This window comes from Colius striatus, chromosome W, assembly GCF_028858725.1.
Source record: "Colius striatus isolate bColStr4 chromosome W, bColStr4.1.hap1, whole genome shotgun sequence".
Taxonomy (NCBI): domain Eukaryota; kingdom Metazoa; phylum Chordata; class Aves; order Coliiformes; family Coliidae; genus Colius; species Colius striatus.
Genome location: NC_084789.1, coordinates 8895754 through 8912289, shown reverse-complemented (window position 1 = coordinate 8912289; position 16536 = coordinate 8895754). Strand labels below are relative to the sequence as shown.

At 47.6% G+C, this 16536-nt stretch overlaps 1 protein-coding gene across 1 annotated transcript; it reads left to right on the top strand.

The window, feature by feature from the left end:
- Positions 1-557: 557 nt before the first annotated feature.
- Positions 558-16272, top strand: LOC133628607 (uncharacterized). Its single transcript, XM_062016990.1, has 6 exons — positions 558-658; positions 993-1115; positions 8613-8635; positions 9417-9483; positions 10011-10271; positions 14859-16272. The coding sequence occupies exons 1-6, from the start codon at positions 558-560 to the stop codon at positions 16027-16029; spliced, it is 1746 nt and encodes a 581-aa protein (XP_061872974.1). The 3' UTR covers positions 16030-16272.
- Positions 16273-16536: the final 264 nt, after the last annotated feature.

Sequence of the window (16536 nt, the reverse complement as noted above, 5' to 3'; positions counted from 1 at the left end):
GAATTGATGGGCAAAAGCAGACATATAGAAGGGAAAGGCCTGAGAAAGTTAGAAAGACACGATTCACTGTAAACTAACACCATGATAAGAAACCTCAGCTCACTGGAATTCGAATCGCTCTTTAGTAAGGGCCTTGAAGACCCTGAATGCTGATAACTAAGAAGCTGATGTGCAGACAGCTGCAGATAAGGACGACTTGGAATGTGAAAAACAATTGTTTGCATCCTGCTCCGTGGTATGGAAATCTACCAGAAACACTGTATAAGTGTAAACTGGAAGAGGACTTATTACAAACTGGAAGAGGACTTATTACAATACAAAGCGGGGATAGGTCATGAATATGTAATAGGCGCTTATGCATACCCTTACCTGTACCCTATAAGTGGCCTTTTGTTAGACAATAAGGTGTGCGAGCTGGGCAGAATTATCTCCCTCGCACCCGCCGGCGCAATACATACCTGCTTTATAACCCTTAACCATGTTATAGAGCTTGTTCCGCAGGTCAATTGGCGACCTGGGCAGGAGACCCTCTCTGCCTGGCTGCTGGACCGGGTGGGATGTGGGACATTCTAGGCACGCCACCGGACTGTTTCTCCGGAGAGTCTCCCATCCCCATCCGATCACTGCAGGGGAAGAGACGGACTGGCTGGCGGACCAGGTATGTAAATTGGGAAAGCCTACAGGGCTATAGGGGACGAGTCTGTAAGCCGTGTATGGGACGCCTCACACTGTGATGAGGATTAGGGGAGCTCACCAAGACCCTGTAAGTCATAAGGGGGGTATAAGCACCCCTTGCGCCTGGTGAGGGAGTGATACTGCTCGCCCCTGGGGAATTAGCGAATTCGCTGGTATGATAACTTGGGCACTCCTTGCTGGGATAGCGGGAGCACTGTGTGTGGTAGCTATCATCGTATATATTTGCTGCAAAACTTCTGTACCGGTACATTTTTAACATCGTTAAGAGCTCAATTTAAGCATAACTTGTGTTGCAGAGTGTTTGTGTGTGAGTGTGTGGTAGCGTGGGACCCGCAGCGCGACTGCGGAGTTCTGATCCGCGTCTCCGTTTTCCCGGGAGGGAGGCAGCTGGAGACGAGCGGAGCCGAGAGGTCATTGTTGTATGTTGGAAATTTGTTCTGTGTTTTGTAAGTAGTTTGGTGTATGGCAGAGTGCTGGAGTTTGGTAGAAATCTAAAACTTTGGATTACGGCGGGGGGGGACTCAAGCCACCGACCTTCGGGTTGCCAGCCGCATGTGCGGACCCGTCGCGCCACCAGGTGCCTTCAAGTGATACACTCATAGAACTAGGCAGGACAGCCTGATCACTCTGAAAAGCTTGATCACTCTGAAAAGGGAGGGGCGCCGTGTTCCTCCGCAGACAGGGGGGTCATGATTCTGCAGATTGCGGGAACGAATCAGGTTTCAGTGTTTGGATTACTATAAGGCTTTGTTGTGTTATTCGGTTAAGCTAAAACACTTTATTGCCCTGAGTGCTTATAACTTCTGGACGGGAGTTGTTGTTGTTGTTACTAGTTGTAGGTTGGTAAAAACAGTTTCTGTGGAAGTTAGAGAAAGGTAGAATCGGAGGTATAATGGGAGCAAAACTGAGCAAGGAATTTCCCCAAGCAAGCCCCTTAGGATGTATATTGAGTCACTGGGAGGAATTGTCTGGAGGTCCGGGAGGTTCAGTGAGCAAGAAGAAGTTAATAATGTTTTGCAATCAGTGGTGGCCCTTCTATATATTAGATGATCAGGAGAGGTGGCCAGAAAATGCTACCTTGAATTACAACACTCTTTTACAATTAGCACTATTTTTAAGGAGAGAGTGGAAGTGGGAAGAATACTCATATGCTGCCCTGTTCTTCACCCTTCAAAACCATTCAGAGTATCAAAGGAGTTATGGTCTTAACTCACCACAAGATCTTATGGTGTTGGCCTTAGAAAAGGAAAATCAGAGAGAAAGAAAAGGCAAATTGGAGAGGTGTTGTTCTGCATGTAGTATAAGGCAGAGGTGTATTAATCCTGAGAAGGTTCGGAAAGCACAGGACAAAGGGTTACCAGACCATGAAAGACCACCACCAGTGAGAGCACAGGAGAGTTTTGAAGAGTTGGAACCTGAAAGTGCTCCAAGTGTTAGTAGTGCCCCGGGAACTCCCATAGCACACCGCACAAGGGCAAGAGAGGAGCCAAAAGTGGAACATATCCAGGCGCCTTTACGGGAAGCAGTAGGACCGGACGGAAATACAGCGTCGATTAGAGTACCGTTCATTTCATTTGACTTAGAATCATGGCAAAGTAAAACAAGATGCTATAGGACAGATCCTATAGGAGTGGCAAAACATTTCAGGTATTTAATCAGACAGCATAACCCTGATTGGAAGGATGTCCAGTTAATGCTAGACAGCTTCACCAAAACCGAGAAGCAGCTAATATTAAGAAGGGCTCAGGAGTCAGCTGAGGACCACCTTAAAGGGACAGAGGAGGATGTAAAAGAGTATTTTCCCCTACAGGATCCCTACTGGGATCCTAATAGGTCGGCATATATGAAACTATTGGAGCAGTATTGAGATTGGGTCGCAAGGGGAATAGAGAGAGTCATCCCTAGAACAGTTAATTGGGCGGCATTGTATGCGGTCCGGCAGGGGTCAAATGAATCCCCAACAGAATTTCTCGAGAAACTGAGATACAATGAGGCGCCAGACTCCTTTAGATCCGGAGTCAGATATTGGGACACAGCAATTAGTCTCACTTTTCATGGAGCAGTCTGCTAATGATTATACGGAAGAAGCTACAAAAGCTGGGAATACCTGAGGGGCGTAATATAGAAAAGTTGCTTGATGAAGCTTGGAAGGTATTCAATAACAGAGAGGAGGAGAGAAGATCAAGGGACTGCAAGGTGGTGGAAGAGGATCGGAGAAAGGATAGGGGAGCTCTAATAGCAGCTTTACAGCAGGGCAGAGCCCTTGGGAACAAGGATCCCGGGAGGTCTTCTCTAGGGATTAATCAATGTGCATGTTGTAGACATACAGGACACTGGAAGAAGGATTGCCCCCAGAAGAAACAGAGAAACAAGAAAAATAAGAGGGTTTCCATAATAGAACAGGATGATTGACAGGGACCTGGGGACTCCACCCTAGCGGACCCACTGGTTATAATGAAGCTAGGGGAACGGCAACGGGGGGGTTGAATTTTTAGTGGATACTGGTGCTACGTTTTCAGTATTGAATCAAGCTTTAACGCCTGTAGATGACGACTATGTAACAGTAAAGGGGGCTACTGGCCAAAGTGAAAAGGCATATTTTCTCCAACCCTTAAAGTTTAAATTGGGAAAACAATTGGGGATCCATAAGTTTCTTTATATGCCAACCTGGCCCAAGCCACTGCTGGGGCGGGACTTATTAGAAAAATGGGAGGTAGAAATAAAATTTGGGAAAGACTGAGTAGAAATTAAAGTGGGAGGTGACCAGTTAATTGAACTTTTAAGTTTAGCCCTGATAAGTCCCTCTGAAGAGATGAGAGTGCCAAAGAAAGTGGAGGACCAAGTATTCCCTGGGGTATGGGCCACTGAAATGCCTGGCAAAGAAAAAACAGCCTTACTCATAACAGTTAAAATTAGACCAGGAACCAAACTGGTAAGAGTGAGACAATATCCCTTGAGGTTAGAGGATAGGAAAGGGATTTGCCCAATCATAGAACGATTTCCGGAATATGGATTACTAGTAGAATGTGAATCTGAATACAACACTCCCATATTACCAGTGAAGAAGCCAGATGGGAATTACAGAATAGTTCAGGATCTTCAGGCCATAAACAAAATAACTGAGGATTTATACCCTGTGGTGGCCAACCCATATACTTTGCTGACAAAACTGAAACCCGAATTGGCCTGGTTTACTGTATTGGATTTAAAGGATGCTTTCTTCTGCCTACCTTTGAGCCCTGAGAGTCAACTGCTGTTTGCCTTTGAGTGGGAGAATCCAGAGACAGGGAGAAGGACACAACTTACATGGACTGTGCTCCCACAAGGCTTTAAAAACAGCCCAACTCTCTTTGGCAACCAGCTGGCTAAAGACTTAGAGCAGTGGGAGCGACCACCTGGGATTGGTACAGTGTTGCAGTATGTGGACAACATCCTGGTAGCCACAGTAACAGAGGAGCAAAATATAGCATGGGCAATAAGTTTATTGAATTTTCTCAGACTAAGTGGTTATCGAGTTTCTCCACAGAAAGCTCAAATAGCCCGGCAAAAGGTGACATATCTAGGATATGAAGTCACAGCTGGTGAACGGACCCTGGGAGCAGCACGGAAGGAGGCCATCTGCCAGAGTCCCAGACCACAGACAGTTAAGGAGCTCCATACTTCCCTGGGAATGACAGGTTGGTATCGGTTATGGATTTATAATTATGGACTGTTGGTGAAGCCACTCTATGAACTTTTAAAGAGTGACACAAAGAATCTCGCCTGGACTGGGGAAGCCGCTCAGGCTTTTCACAAATTAAAGCGAGAGCTAATGCAGGCACCGGCCTTGGGCCTGCCAGACCCTACAAAACCCTTTTGGTTATTCTCTCATGAAAAGCAAGGAATTGCGCTGGGAATACTGGCTCGGGAGCTTGGCCCAGACCAAAAGGCAGTGGCATACTTCTCAAAACAATTGGATGAAGTAAGCAGAGGATGGCCGAGCTGCCTAAGAGCGGTGGCAGCAGTAGTAATTAACATCCAGGAAGCTCGTGAATTCACGATGGGTCAGCAGATCACAGTGTTGGTATTTCATACAGTGTCCACTGTACTGGAAGCAAAAGGGGGGCACTGGTTATCCCCACAAAGATTCCTCAAATATCAGGCCATTATGGTAGAACAGGATGATGTCCAGATAACAGTAACTAACATTGTCAACCCAGCATTTGTCCTTAGTGGAGTTACAGGGGAACCAGTGACTCACGATTGCCTGGAAACCATTGAGGCAGTCTACTCCAGCTGACCAGATCTGAAGGAACAACCGCTGGATGATGCTGAGGACACATGGTATACAGACAGCAGCACCTTTGACAAAAATGGACAGCGCAAAGCAGGGTACGCAGTGACCACTACAGACAAGGTAATAGAGTCTGGGCCCCTCGCCTCAGGCACCTCTGCACAAAAGGCTGAAATAATAGCTTTAACTCGAGCATTAGAGCTTGCTAAAGACAGGAAGGTTAACATTTGGACAGATTCCAAATATGCCTTTGGAGTGTTTCATGCCCATGGAGCGATCTGGAGAGAAAGAGGACTCTTATCCGCCCAAGGGAAGCACATAAAACATGCAGAGGAAATTCTCAAACTGTTAGAAGCTGTACAGTTACCAAAGCAAGTAGCGATTATGCATTGCAAAGCTCACCAAAAGGGAACAACTGCACAAGAGGTAGGCAATTCCATGGCAGACTGGGAAGCAAGGAGAGCAGCTGAGATACAGTCTCTGATTCCAGATGGAAAAATCCCAATCAACCAAATTCCTAACTATTTGAAAGAAGACCAGAAATTGATTCAGGATTTAGGGGGAAAAACAGGGGAAAATGGGTGGGCTACAACACCACAAGGGAAAGTAGTGGTGCCTAGCACATTACTTTGGGCTATAATCATGGCTGAACATAGAAAGTCTCATTGGAGAGTCAAAGCCCTGTATAAGTATCTAAGCAAACACATTGTCGCCCATAACTTGTACACAACCATCAAACAAGTAACCCAACAATGTGAGATTTGTTTACAGAATAACCCACAGGTAAGTCAGAAAATGGAGCTAGGGCAGATAGGGAAGGGTAATTTCCCTGGACAGTGGTGGCAAATTGACTTTTCAGAACTTCCAAGAAAAGGGGGTTTCCGATATCTACTTGTACTAACTGATACCTTTTCAGGATGGCCATAAGTGTTCCCTTGCCGAACAAACAAGGCTAAAGGTAACTAAGGCTTTACCACATGAAGTAATACCAAGATTTGGGGTCCCAGCAGTCCTCAGACAGAGGCCCTCATTTTGTGGCCAAAATTACACAACAAATTAGTCAGGTTCTGGGGATAGATTGGCAGTTGCATACTCCCTACAGACCCCAGGCAAGTGGCCATGTGGAGAAGATGAACCACCTTCTTAAATTACAGATTGTAAAATTGGGCCAAGAAGCTGGACTAGCCTGGCCTCAGTCACTACCTCTAGCCTTGCTGTGAATAAGAACCAAACCAAGGGCTAAGGAGGGATTAAGTCCCTTCGAAATACTGTATAGAAGACCCTATTCAGTTCAAGCAGGAACATCAACACAAGTTGGTGCCGAGGTGTTAACTGACTATGTAATAAGCTTACTAAAACAACTCAGAAAAGTAGAAAAACTGGTTTTGGGGACCCGTGCTCATGGCCTGGATGGGCCAGTACATAACATAGAACCAGGTGATTATGTATATGTCAGATCTCTTTCAGACTCACCCCTGGAGCCAAAATGGGAAGGACCATTCCGGGTTCTGTTGACGACACACACAGCTGTTAAGATACGGGAACAGACATTGTGGATACACCATACCAGAGTAAAGAAAGCTCATAAGCAGCATTGGGAGGTAACAGAGACTGGACCCTTAAGACTCCAACTCCAGCAAAGGTCCTCACAATCTTAAGAGCAGACCTTTAAAATGATTAATGAAGAGTTTAAGCTGTTAACATGTTTTTGTATCTTCTCCCTCACCTGCAACAAAGAGCCTAAGGGCTGGTCTTGGAATCATGCTCAGAAGAGCCATATTGTGATGAAGGGAAAGGTGGATCCAAGAACAAGGCTGGCTACGGTGGTTTCTCACGGGAATGAGGTATACCAGGAAAGTCAGTGGGACAGAAGTAATGGGGACGAGATTACCCGATTATGGGCAAAAACGGGGAATGAGATAACAGTGGAGTGTCAAGCATATCATGAGGATGATGAGACCATGATTTTGGGGGGAAGTATGATTAGTATAAGGATGATGACATCTTCAAATGAACTTGGAGAAGTGTGCCTAGGGAGACCTGAGTGCTGGTTTAGTTTTAACCTAACCGAACCAGCCCTGGTCACCTGCCTATGGCAAGGATTGGAAGGTCAGGTACTGCACTATAAAGTCAAAATTGACCTGAGGTTAGAACTAAAGACCTTTGAGATTGGGCCATATGTAATCAAGAAGATAGGTCAACAACAAATGTTGCTTGACCCAGAATGGTCTCTTAAATGTGTTGAGATGCTAATGCGAATCAATGTTTCTGGCATTCAGCCAGCATGCTCTCCCTTCCTGAAAACATCTTTTGAGGGCTGGACAACTTGGCTGCAGAAACAAGGGCCCTTTAAGGGGCCAAACACAGAGAGACATAACCGGTGTATTGGGGACAGAATTGGAGGTCCTAAATGGAGTTGATTCAGAAATATTAATGAACAGATTGGCCACTGCAAATAGTGATCTGATAAGGTTTCAACAACCTTTGCAATATTCTCTATCAGAATTAGGAACTAACAAGTAGCTTTTATCAAAAGGGTTACCAAGGTGGGAAAAGGTGGAAAAGCAATACCATGAGTGGGTAACGAACACACTTGGCACGGTCCAGGACGATGTTTCTTTGGCCCTCAGTTGCATACAGGCACAATTATGGATGCAGTCAGTAGCCGCCCTAATTATACGAGAGGGTGGTGAAGGTAGTTTCCCCACTGAAATCCAGAAGGTGGTTTGGAACAGTGCCACAGACTTAGAGAAGGAGCTTCAGTCTTGGGGGACTCTGGTAAATTTTACCTATGACCCCATCACTGATACAGCCACAGTATTTGTGTTGACTGTACGTAACACTTCAATATACGTCATCCACCCCATTATTACATTAGGACTAAACCATGATAGAACTGCTCTATCCTTCTGAACACAGAACATGGGCACGAATGGTGCACGGGAAGTGGCAAACTGTAAATTTGGAGCCTTGCATTACTCGAAAGCAACAAGGACTCATCTGTGAAAATAGTACACTTGATGCCCAAGACATCTGCCTCGACACCGAGCAAAACATCTGTCACTTTGAGATCCATCCGGATGCTAACTGGAAGACTGTACTTGTATATATTGGCCAAGGTTGTGTGTGTTTAAGGACTGCTTGCACCTCTATAGTAATAGAAAAGATAATCATGGATAGTAAGAATCATTCTAATTTCTGTATTTGTAACTTTAAGATTGTTGGGTGTGACTTTTCTTATTTGGCACCAGTCGTATCTGACCAACTGATAAAATCCAATTATACAACACTTCCCAAATTATCACCTGTACCTATTGGAATGAATCTTACATTGGTGACACAATTAAAGAAACATCAGGATTTGATCAAAATTTTAAACGAGGTCCAAGAAAATGGGAAAAAGACCCTATGATGCCGGGGGAATAACCAGGGTACTGAAACGAGTAAGAGAAGATGCAAACAAGCATTAGTGGGATGTGCTGTTTGGATGGTCCCCCACTGTGACTGGCATCCTAAATAAGATGTGTCACCCCATTATAGTCCTTTTGATACTAGTCCCAGTTAGCTTTGTTTTCTCTGCTGTGCTGTTTATTTGGAATTGGAGAATGCAACGACAACTAACAATTTTGTCTTCCACATCTAGTGTCTATGAAAATGCGTTAAAAGGTGAGCTACAAGTGAATCGCTTTCCAATTCCCCTGAGAGATAGAAATGCATTTGGCAAATGAATTTGCCCATATTAAAAGACTAGGGGGAATTGATGGGCAAAAGCAGACATACAGAAGGGAAAGGCCTAAGAAAGTTAGAAAGACACGATTCACTGTAAACTAACACCATGATAAGAAACCTCAGCTCACTGGAATTCGAATCGCTCTTTAGTAAGGGCCTTGAAGACCCTGAATGCTGATAACTAAGAAGCTGATGTGCAGACAGCTGCAGATAAGGACGACTTGGAATGTGAAAAACAATTGTTTGCATCCTGCTCCGTGGCATGGAAATCTACCAGAAACACTGTATAAGTGTAAACTGGAAGAGGACTTATTACAATACAAAGCGGGGATAGGTCATGAATATGTAATAGGCGCTTATGCATACCCTTACCTGTACCCTATAAGTGGCCTTTTGTTAGACAATAAGGTGTGCGAGCTGGGCAGAATTATCTCCCTCGCACCCGCCGGCCCAATACATACCTGCTTTATAACCCTTAACCGTGTTATAGAGTTTGTTCCGCACGTCACCGGTGACCTTGACCTGGGTTGGAGACCACCCGCTCCCCGGCGAGTGACGCGGTGATGCTGTGGCTGCAGCTGCGTTGCTGTGTCAGTGTCCCCGTCCCCGGCGTGGGGCGGCTGCCCCACAGCATGGCCGTGGCCCCTGCCAGGCCCTCAGGGCGGGGGTCTGTCTGTCCACTTGCACTCAGTCCCTGGGGACTTTGTGGTCCTCGCAGCCGTCCCCGGGTACCGCAGCCCCGAGCCCCCGCCCGGACGGAGGAGGTTCCCGGGAGCCGGTACCAGGTAGGTGGCTGGCGCGTTCCCGGGGGGAGAAAACGCCGTCGTGGAAAGCCGGGGCTGTTCTCACTCCCTCGCGTCCCGCCTCGCCCCGCCCCGTACCGCCGGCTCCCACCGAGGCACAACGCTCAGGGGCGGCCGTCTTGCGTGGGAGGGGGGAGTCAGCCCATGGGAGGCCGATCCTCGGGGGCTCCATCCTGGGGGGGGTCCCAGATCCTCCCGGGTCCCATCCTATGGAGGGGGTGGGGATTTCCCACCCCCCAAGGTGTGGGCAAGGGTGTTCCGGGGGGCGGGGGGCGGGGGGGGGGGGCGTCCCGAGGGGCCCGTGAGGCAGCGCAAGGGGCGCGGCGGGGTGCCGCCAAAGGGTGGAGAAGCGCAGACACGGTTGCGCGTAGCGGGGAGTGAGGGGTATGTGTGTGGATGGCAGGGGGGAAGGGAGGGGCGGACAATGGCCCGGCGTGGGTGTGCGCCCGCGCGTGTGCCCCCACCGCATGCTGTGCACAAGCAGGTGCCCACGCCCGCTCCGCGCACAGGCACGCGGCCGCCACCGCCTCCCCCGCAGGTGCACGGTGTGGGAGGGGCGGGCGTGCGGGCGTGCGCGTGTGCGCGGCCCCTTTAAGGGTTCGGCTCCGTTGGCGGTTCCGCGCGTTGGATTATGGCGTAGTCTTGGTTGTCGTCGCTGCTTTCAACCTGGACTGCGCCTTCCCGGTGCTCAAGGCGGGTGCGATCCCTGGAGGCTTCTTCGGCTTCTCGGTAACGCTGCACTGGCAGACGGAGCGGCAAAAGCGCTGCCTGTGAGTGCGTCAGAGAAGGGAATGGGGTGAGGGTCTCCGAGGAAGGTGAAGATCTCGTTGGCCGCCGTGGGGGTGGGGGTAAACCGGGAAGAGGAGGGAGTGGTGGGGCGGTGAGTGCTCCGGGGCCGACCCGGGAGTCTAGGTGCTTGGGTGGGAATGGGGGCGACGATCTCTTGTGGGAGGACCACCCTCAGGGCCCTGAGCTCAGGGTAAGGGAGGCATACACTATAGAGTGTGTATATGTATCCTCTGCTGTAACTTTGCTTTGCACTCATATTGGACAGGGTCCCATTCTGACCCTGGGATTCCTCCATCCTCATTCCCCTGTTGCTGAACACGTACGGTGGGGTCCCTGTGTGGGACTCTGCTGACACGGGGCAAGTGTGCAGAACTGGGACACTCTGTGACAACACTGGTGGGCACAGAGCCTGGCAGCTGCCCCGGAAGACAGGAGCTGACTGCCCTGACCCTCACAGGGGTGGGCACGGAGCCCTTCACGTTCCCCCCTTTTTTCTATGGTATCTAGCAACAGGACAAGGGGTAATGGGATGAAGCTGGAACACAAAAAAGTTCCACTTAAATATAAGAAAAAACTATTTTATTGTGAGGGTGATGGAACACTGGAACAGGCTGCTCGGGGAGGTTATGGAGTCTTGTCATGGTTTCATGAATGACCTGTGCCACAGCATCCAAGGTCAAGTCCACACCTCGATCTCGAGCCCATCTATAGGTGGCATCTCTTCCTTGATGTCCTGAGTCATCATGGGCCCACCAAGCTACAAACAATTCACCTTTATGCTGCCAGTCTAAATCCACCTGAGCCACTTCAATTTTGGCAGCTTAGTCCACCACCTGCTTGTGCTGATGTTCTTTATTGGCCCAGTTCTTGGGTATGTGAACATCTATGTGTCACACCTTCACAACCAACTTCTCCAGGTGGGCAGCAATGTCTTGCCACAATGAGGCAGCCCAGATGGGTTTGTCCCGGTGTTGCCAGTTATTCTCTTTCCATTGTTGTAGCCACCTCCACAAAGCATTTGCCACCATCCATGAGTCAGTTTAGAGGTATAGTATTGGACATTTTTCTCGTTTGGCGATGTCTAAAGCCAGCTGGATGGCTTTCACCTCTGCAAACTGACTTGATTCACCTTCTCCTTCTGCAGCTTCAGCAACCTGTCATAGGGGACTCCACACAGCCGCTTTCCACCTTTGATGTTTTCCCACAATACGGCAGGACCGATGGGTGAACAAAGCATATTGCTTGTCATTTTCTGACAGCTTATTGGATGGTGGGACCTCTTCAGCACGTCACCTTTTCAGGCAATATTCCAAAGTCTTTGCCCTCTGGCCAGTTGGTGATCACTTCCAGGATGCCTGGGCGACTGGGATTTCCTATACGAGTTCGTTGTGTAATTAACACAACCCACTTATGTAACATCAGTCACATGATGTGTGGAGCAGACCCTCCCTTTGAACATCCAGCCCAGCACTGGCAGTCGGGGTGCTAAGAGGAGTTGTACTTCTGTCCTGATCACTTCTGAAGCAGCTCAAACTCCTTCATATGCTGCCAATATCTTTTTCTTGGTCAGAGTGTATCGGGCCTCAGATCCTTTGTATCCCTGACTCCAGAACCCAAGGGATCGGCCTCAAGGCTCACCGGGTCCTTTTTGCCAGAGGCTCCAGGTAGGGCCATTCTCTCCCACTGCAGTGTAAAGCACATTTTTCACATCTGGTCCTGTTTGAACTGACCCAAGGGCTGCTGCCTGAGCAATTTCTTGGTTTATCTGTTGAAAGCCTTGTTGTTGTTCAGGTCCCCATTTAAAGTCATTTTTCTTCTGAGTGACTTGATAGAGAGGATTTACAATCATACTGTAGTTGGGAATATGCATCCTCCAAAACCCCCCAGTGCCTAAGAAAGCCTGGATTTCTTCTTTACTGGTTGGTGGAGACATTGCAGTAATTTTGGTGATGATATCCATTGGGATATGCCAACAACCATCTTGCCATTTAATTCCTAAGAATTGGATCTCCTGTGCAGGCCCTTTGACTTTGCTTTGTTTTATGGCAAAGCCAACATTCAGTAGTATTTTAACTATTTTCTTTCCTTTTTCAAAAACTTCTTTTGCTGAATTGCCTCACACAATAATGTCATTAATATATTGTAGGTGTTCGGAGGCCTTACCCTTTTCCAGTGTAGCCTGGATAAGTCCACGGCAAATGGTAGGTCTGGGTTTCCACCCCTGGAGCAATTGATTCCAAGTGTACTGAATGCCTTTCCAGGTGAAAGCAAACTGGGGCCTGCACTCGGCTGCCAATGGAATTGAAAAGAATGCATTAGTAATGTCGATAGTAGCATACCATCTGGCTGCCTTGGACTCCAGTTCGTATTGGAGTTCCAGCATGTCTGGCACAGTAGCACTCAGCGGCGGCATGACTTCATTCAGACCACAATAGTCTACTGTCAATCTCCACTCTCCAGTAGACTTTCATACTGATTATATGGGGCTGTTAAATGGTGATCAAGTCCTGCTGATCACCCCTTGGCTCTCCAATTGACAAATCAGTTTGTAGATTGGAATCACAGAGTCATGGTTGGTACAATATTGCCGCCGGTGCACTGTTGTGGTTGCAATTGGCACTTGTTGGTCTTCAACTCTCAGCAACCCTACAGCAGAAGGGTCCTCTGGGAGGCCAGGCAGGCTGGACAGCTGTTCAGTTTCTTCTGTCTCTGAGGCAGCCACACCAAAGGCCCACCGATACCCTTTTGGGTCCTTGAAATATCTGATAGCTGTTGCTGGGAGGGATGCACACTGGCGAGAAGGGATGAGTTCTCTGTACTTCCACTGATGTTTCTGTTTCCTGAATGTAGTTTCGGACTTTTCTACAACTTCTTTAGCATGCTTATCTGTGAGCATTATCTGTGAGTTGGAAATATCTCTTCATCAGTAGAAAACACACCAGTTTTGCTTTCAAGTTTCCATTGGCCGTCTTGTTAAGTTCTTCAATTCTTTTAATGCGATACAGATTGCTGGAGGAATTTACAGCAACATGCGTAGCGCCACAGTTGACAGGTTTTATATTTTAATGGGGTGATGGATTGAGGGTGGATCAATTGGTTCTTTCCTCAAGATTGTTTTTTCCATTGATCTTACAGTTGTTAAGTCCTTTTGGTTGATATGGCTTGATCCACTTTGCCAGAATCTACAAGGGACCTTGATTTGTAATGACACAAGCATAGCCTCTTCCCCACGTTAACAGATCTGCAGGTCCTTGCCACTCTCCAGTAGAAAATTTGTCAATTATTGGCCCCATAGGTATCAATAACAGAGCTGCCACTATCTTGTCAACAATTTAATTGCCAACTGATAGGCCATCTTTTAAGCCTGAATGGCTTTGAATATGTCCAATATAATAAGCAGTTTGATGTTCATTTATCTGATGCCAGAGCTGCAGAAATAAGTTATACAGATTCTGATTAGAGATTTCTTTCAACAACGCTCTCTCTCATCAAGTGACAGCATCGACCACATAGAGGGAATCAGAGATGATGTTTAATGGGACATCTGGCCATTTGAAGTATTCATCACATAGGGTCTAATTTGCACACACCTATTTTATTCATCCTGTATTGTCCTGGTTTGAGCCAGGATAGAGTTAATTCCCGTGAGGAACCAGGAAAGGGCATAGCCTGAACAGCTGACCCAGGCTGGCCAGCAGGTATTCGATACCATCCTAACCGTCATGCCCAGGGTATAGGTGGGGGCTGGCCGGATGAAGCTCTTCCCCGGAATAAGCTTCCGGTGGGCGCGGACCCTTGGTCGCCGGTCCGGAGCGGTCGCTCACGTCGGCTCCCGGATGGTGAGCAACTGTATCACTCACCAGTTTTCTTTGTAATATCCCCTTGTCTTTGTTATACTTGTTACTCTTCAATTTTTCCCCAGTAAACTGTTCTTATTTCAACTTACGCGGGCTCTTTTACTTTTTTTTTCTCTCCCTCTCCGATCCCCTCCGCATTCCGTCGAGAGGGGGAGAGGGAGGAGTCGCGGTTTTCTTCCCCTTTGCTCCGGCTGGGAAAAACCACGACATTTATTGGCGCCCAACGTGGGGCCCGCGAGGTTGAAATAGAACAGAGTGGGTTTAAACAAAATCCTTGTGTACACTCCTGACACTAACTGATTGCTGATCACAATGTTGGTTGATATGCTCGTATGGAGGTATTACATGTCCTCTTATCTGCATCACGTATGTCCTGTGATAGTGTTTCTCTTCAGTGAAAAATGTATAAAAATTCTCATGCTACTGCACTGGATGGGATTGGCTTATGATATGATTTTGTCATGGGTTATTAAGTTGGGTTGGAATGTGTACATGGCTTTTCTGTCTCTTCCACATTTTCTCCTAGAACTTAATAATAGCACTCAATTTATGGGAAAAGCTGACATGTGTAATTCCTCTCACTATGTCACCCTCATTTCTTCAAGGTGCTTCTAATGGATTCTAACAATAATACTTGGAATGTTCTAATTACCATGTTTGTATTATTTTCCCATGTTTTTACCTCGGCTTGGATTGTAAAATTATTTTGAGAGCTGTGAGGAAAGGCATACAGAATATGGGCAGGTGTCCAGGGAGCTTTTTACCTGTAAAGATTTGGAGAACACAGGAACCCATTCCTAACTCAGCTGTGCCAGAACCAGTTGCTGTTCCAACTTCAGCAGTGGATGTTGCAGTTGCAGCTGTGAACACTCATACCCAGACTGCTGACACCGTTGCTGTTACCACTGTGGACACTCATACCCAGACTGTGAATATCGTTGTTATGTCCACTCAGACTGCTGCTACAACTGTGGATGCTCAAACCCAGACTGTTGCTGTTACAACTGCGGCCACTCAAACTGAGACAACTGATACAATTGCTGTTGAATCAGAGTATCAATCTGTGCCAGTATCAGTTGCCCCTGTACAGAAAAAGAAATACACAAAAAAACCAGTTCGCAGCACTAAGGATGAAGATGAACAAGGGATATCACAGAGGGAAGAAGAGTTGGAGCCAGAGATAATCAGCTGGTCCTTGTCCCTGAGTGAACTGCGAGATGTGCGGAAAGATTACAGCTGTCACCCGGGTGAGCACATTATCACCTGGATGCTCCGATGCTGGGAAAATGGAGCCCACAGTTTGGACTTAGAGGGCAAGGAAGCCAGGCAATTGGGCTCCTTGTCCCGGGACGGGGGTATTGATAAGGCTATGGGAAGGCCGTCACAGACCCTCAGCCTCTGGAGGCGACTTTTGTTGGGCATGAAGGAAAGATACCCCTTCAAGGAAGATATTACAAGCCTCCCAAGTAAGTGGACCACCATGGAGAAAGGCATTCAATATTTGAGGGAGTTAGCTGTGCTGGAGATTATTTATAATGACTATGCACCCACAGACCCAGATGAAATCCAATGCACACGAGTTATGTGGCGAAAGTTCCTACGAAGTGCACCACCAAACTATGCCAGTTCGTTGGCAGTTGTCTCCTGGAAAGAAGATGAGAGGCAAACAGTGGAACAACTAGCCGCTCAACTTCGGCAATATGAAGAAAATGTGTCTTCTCCCCTACAGGCTGTTGTTTCAACTGTAGAGAAAATGTCATGGAAGATTGACCAATTCATGTCTCGCTCTCCACCTGCCAGTACTCCAGCTTTTAAGAATTGTCCTGGTTTGAGCCAGGATAGAGTTAATTCCCGTGAGGAACCAGGAAAGGGCACAGCCTGAACAGCTGACCCAGGCTGGCCAGCAGGTATTCGATACCATCCTAACCGTCATGCCCAGGGTACAGGTGGGGGCTGGCCGGAATAAGCTCTTGCCCCGGAATAAGCTCTTCCGGGGGGGCGCGGGCTCTCGGTTGCTGGTCGGGAGCGGTCGCTTACGTTGGGTCCCGGGTGGTGAGCAACTGTATCACTCACCAGTTTTCTTTGTAATATCCCCTTGTCTTTGTTATACTTGTTACTCTTCAATTTCCCCAGTAAACTGTTCTTATTTCAACTTACGCGGGCTCTTTTACTTTTTTTTTTTTCCTCCCTCTCTGATCCCCTCCGCATTCCGTCGAGAGGGGGAGGGGGAGGAGTCGCGGTTTTCTTCCCCTTTGCTCCGGCTGGGAAAAACCACGACATGTATCCATACCGAAATCAGGTCTTTGCTAATTTTTGTCATCTGTGTGCCTCCTATTCCGACAACAGGGGTCTCTAAACTCTCTAAAGGCCAGCTTTTTGGCCAATAGGA

Bases quoted from the DNA above. Each gene is read 5' to 3' on its own strand.
- LOC133628607 (XM_062016990.1), top strand. From the start codon at position 558: ATGTGGGACATTCTAGGCACGCCACCGGACTGTTTCTCCGGAGAGTCT. The intron at 1,116-8,612 runs GTATGTTGGAAA...TTCCACATCTAG, and splicing joins GGAGCCGAGAGGTCATTGTT to TGTCTATGAAAATGCGTTAA. The intron at 9,484-10,010 runs GTAGGTGGCTGG...CTCCGCGCACAG, and splicing joins TTCCCGGGAGCCGGTACCAG to GCACGCGGCCGCCACCGCCT.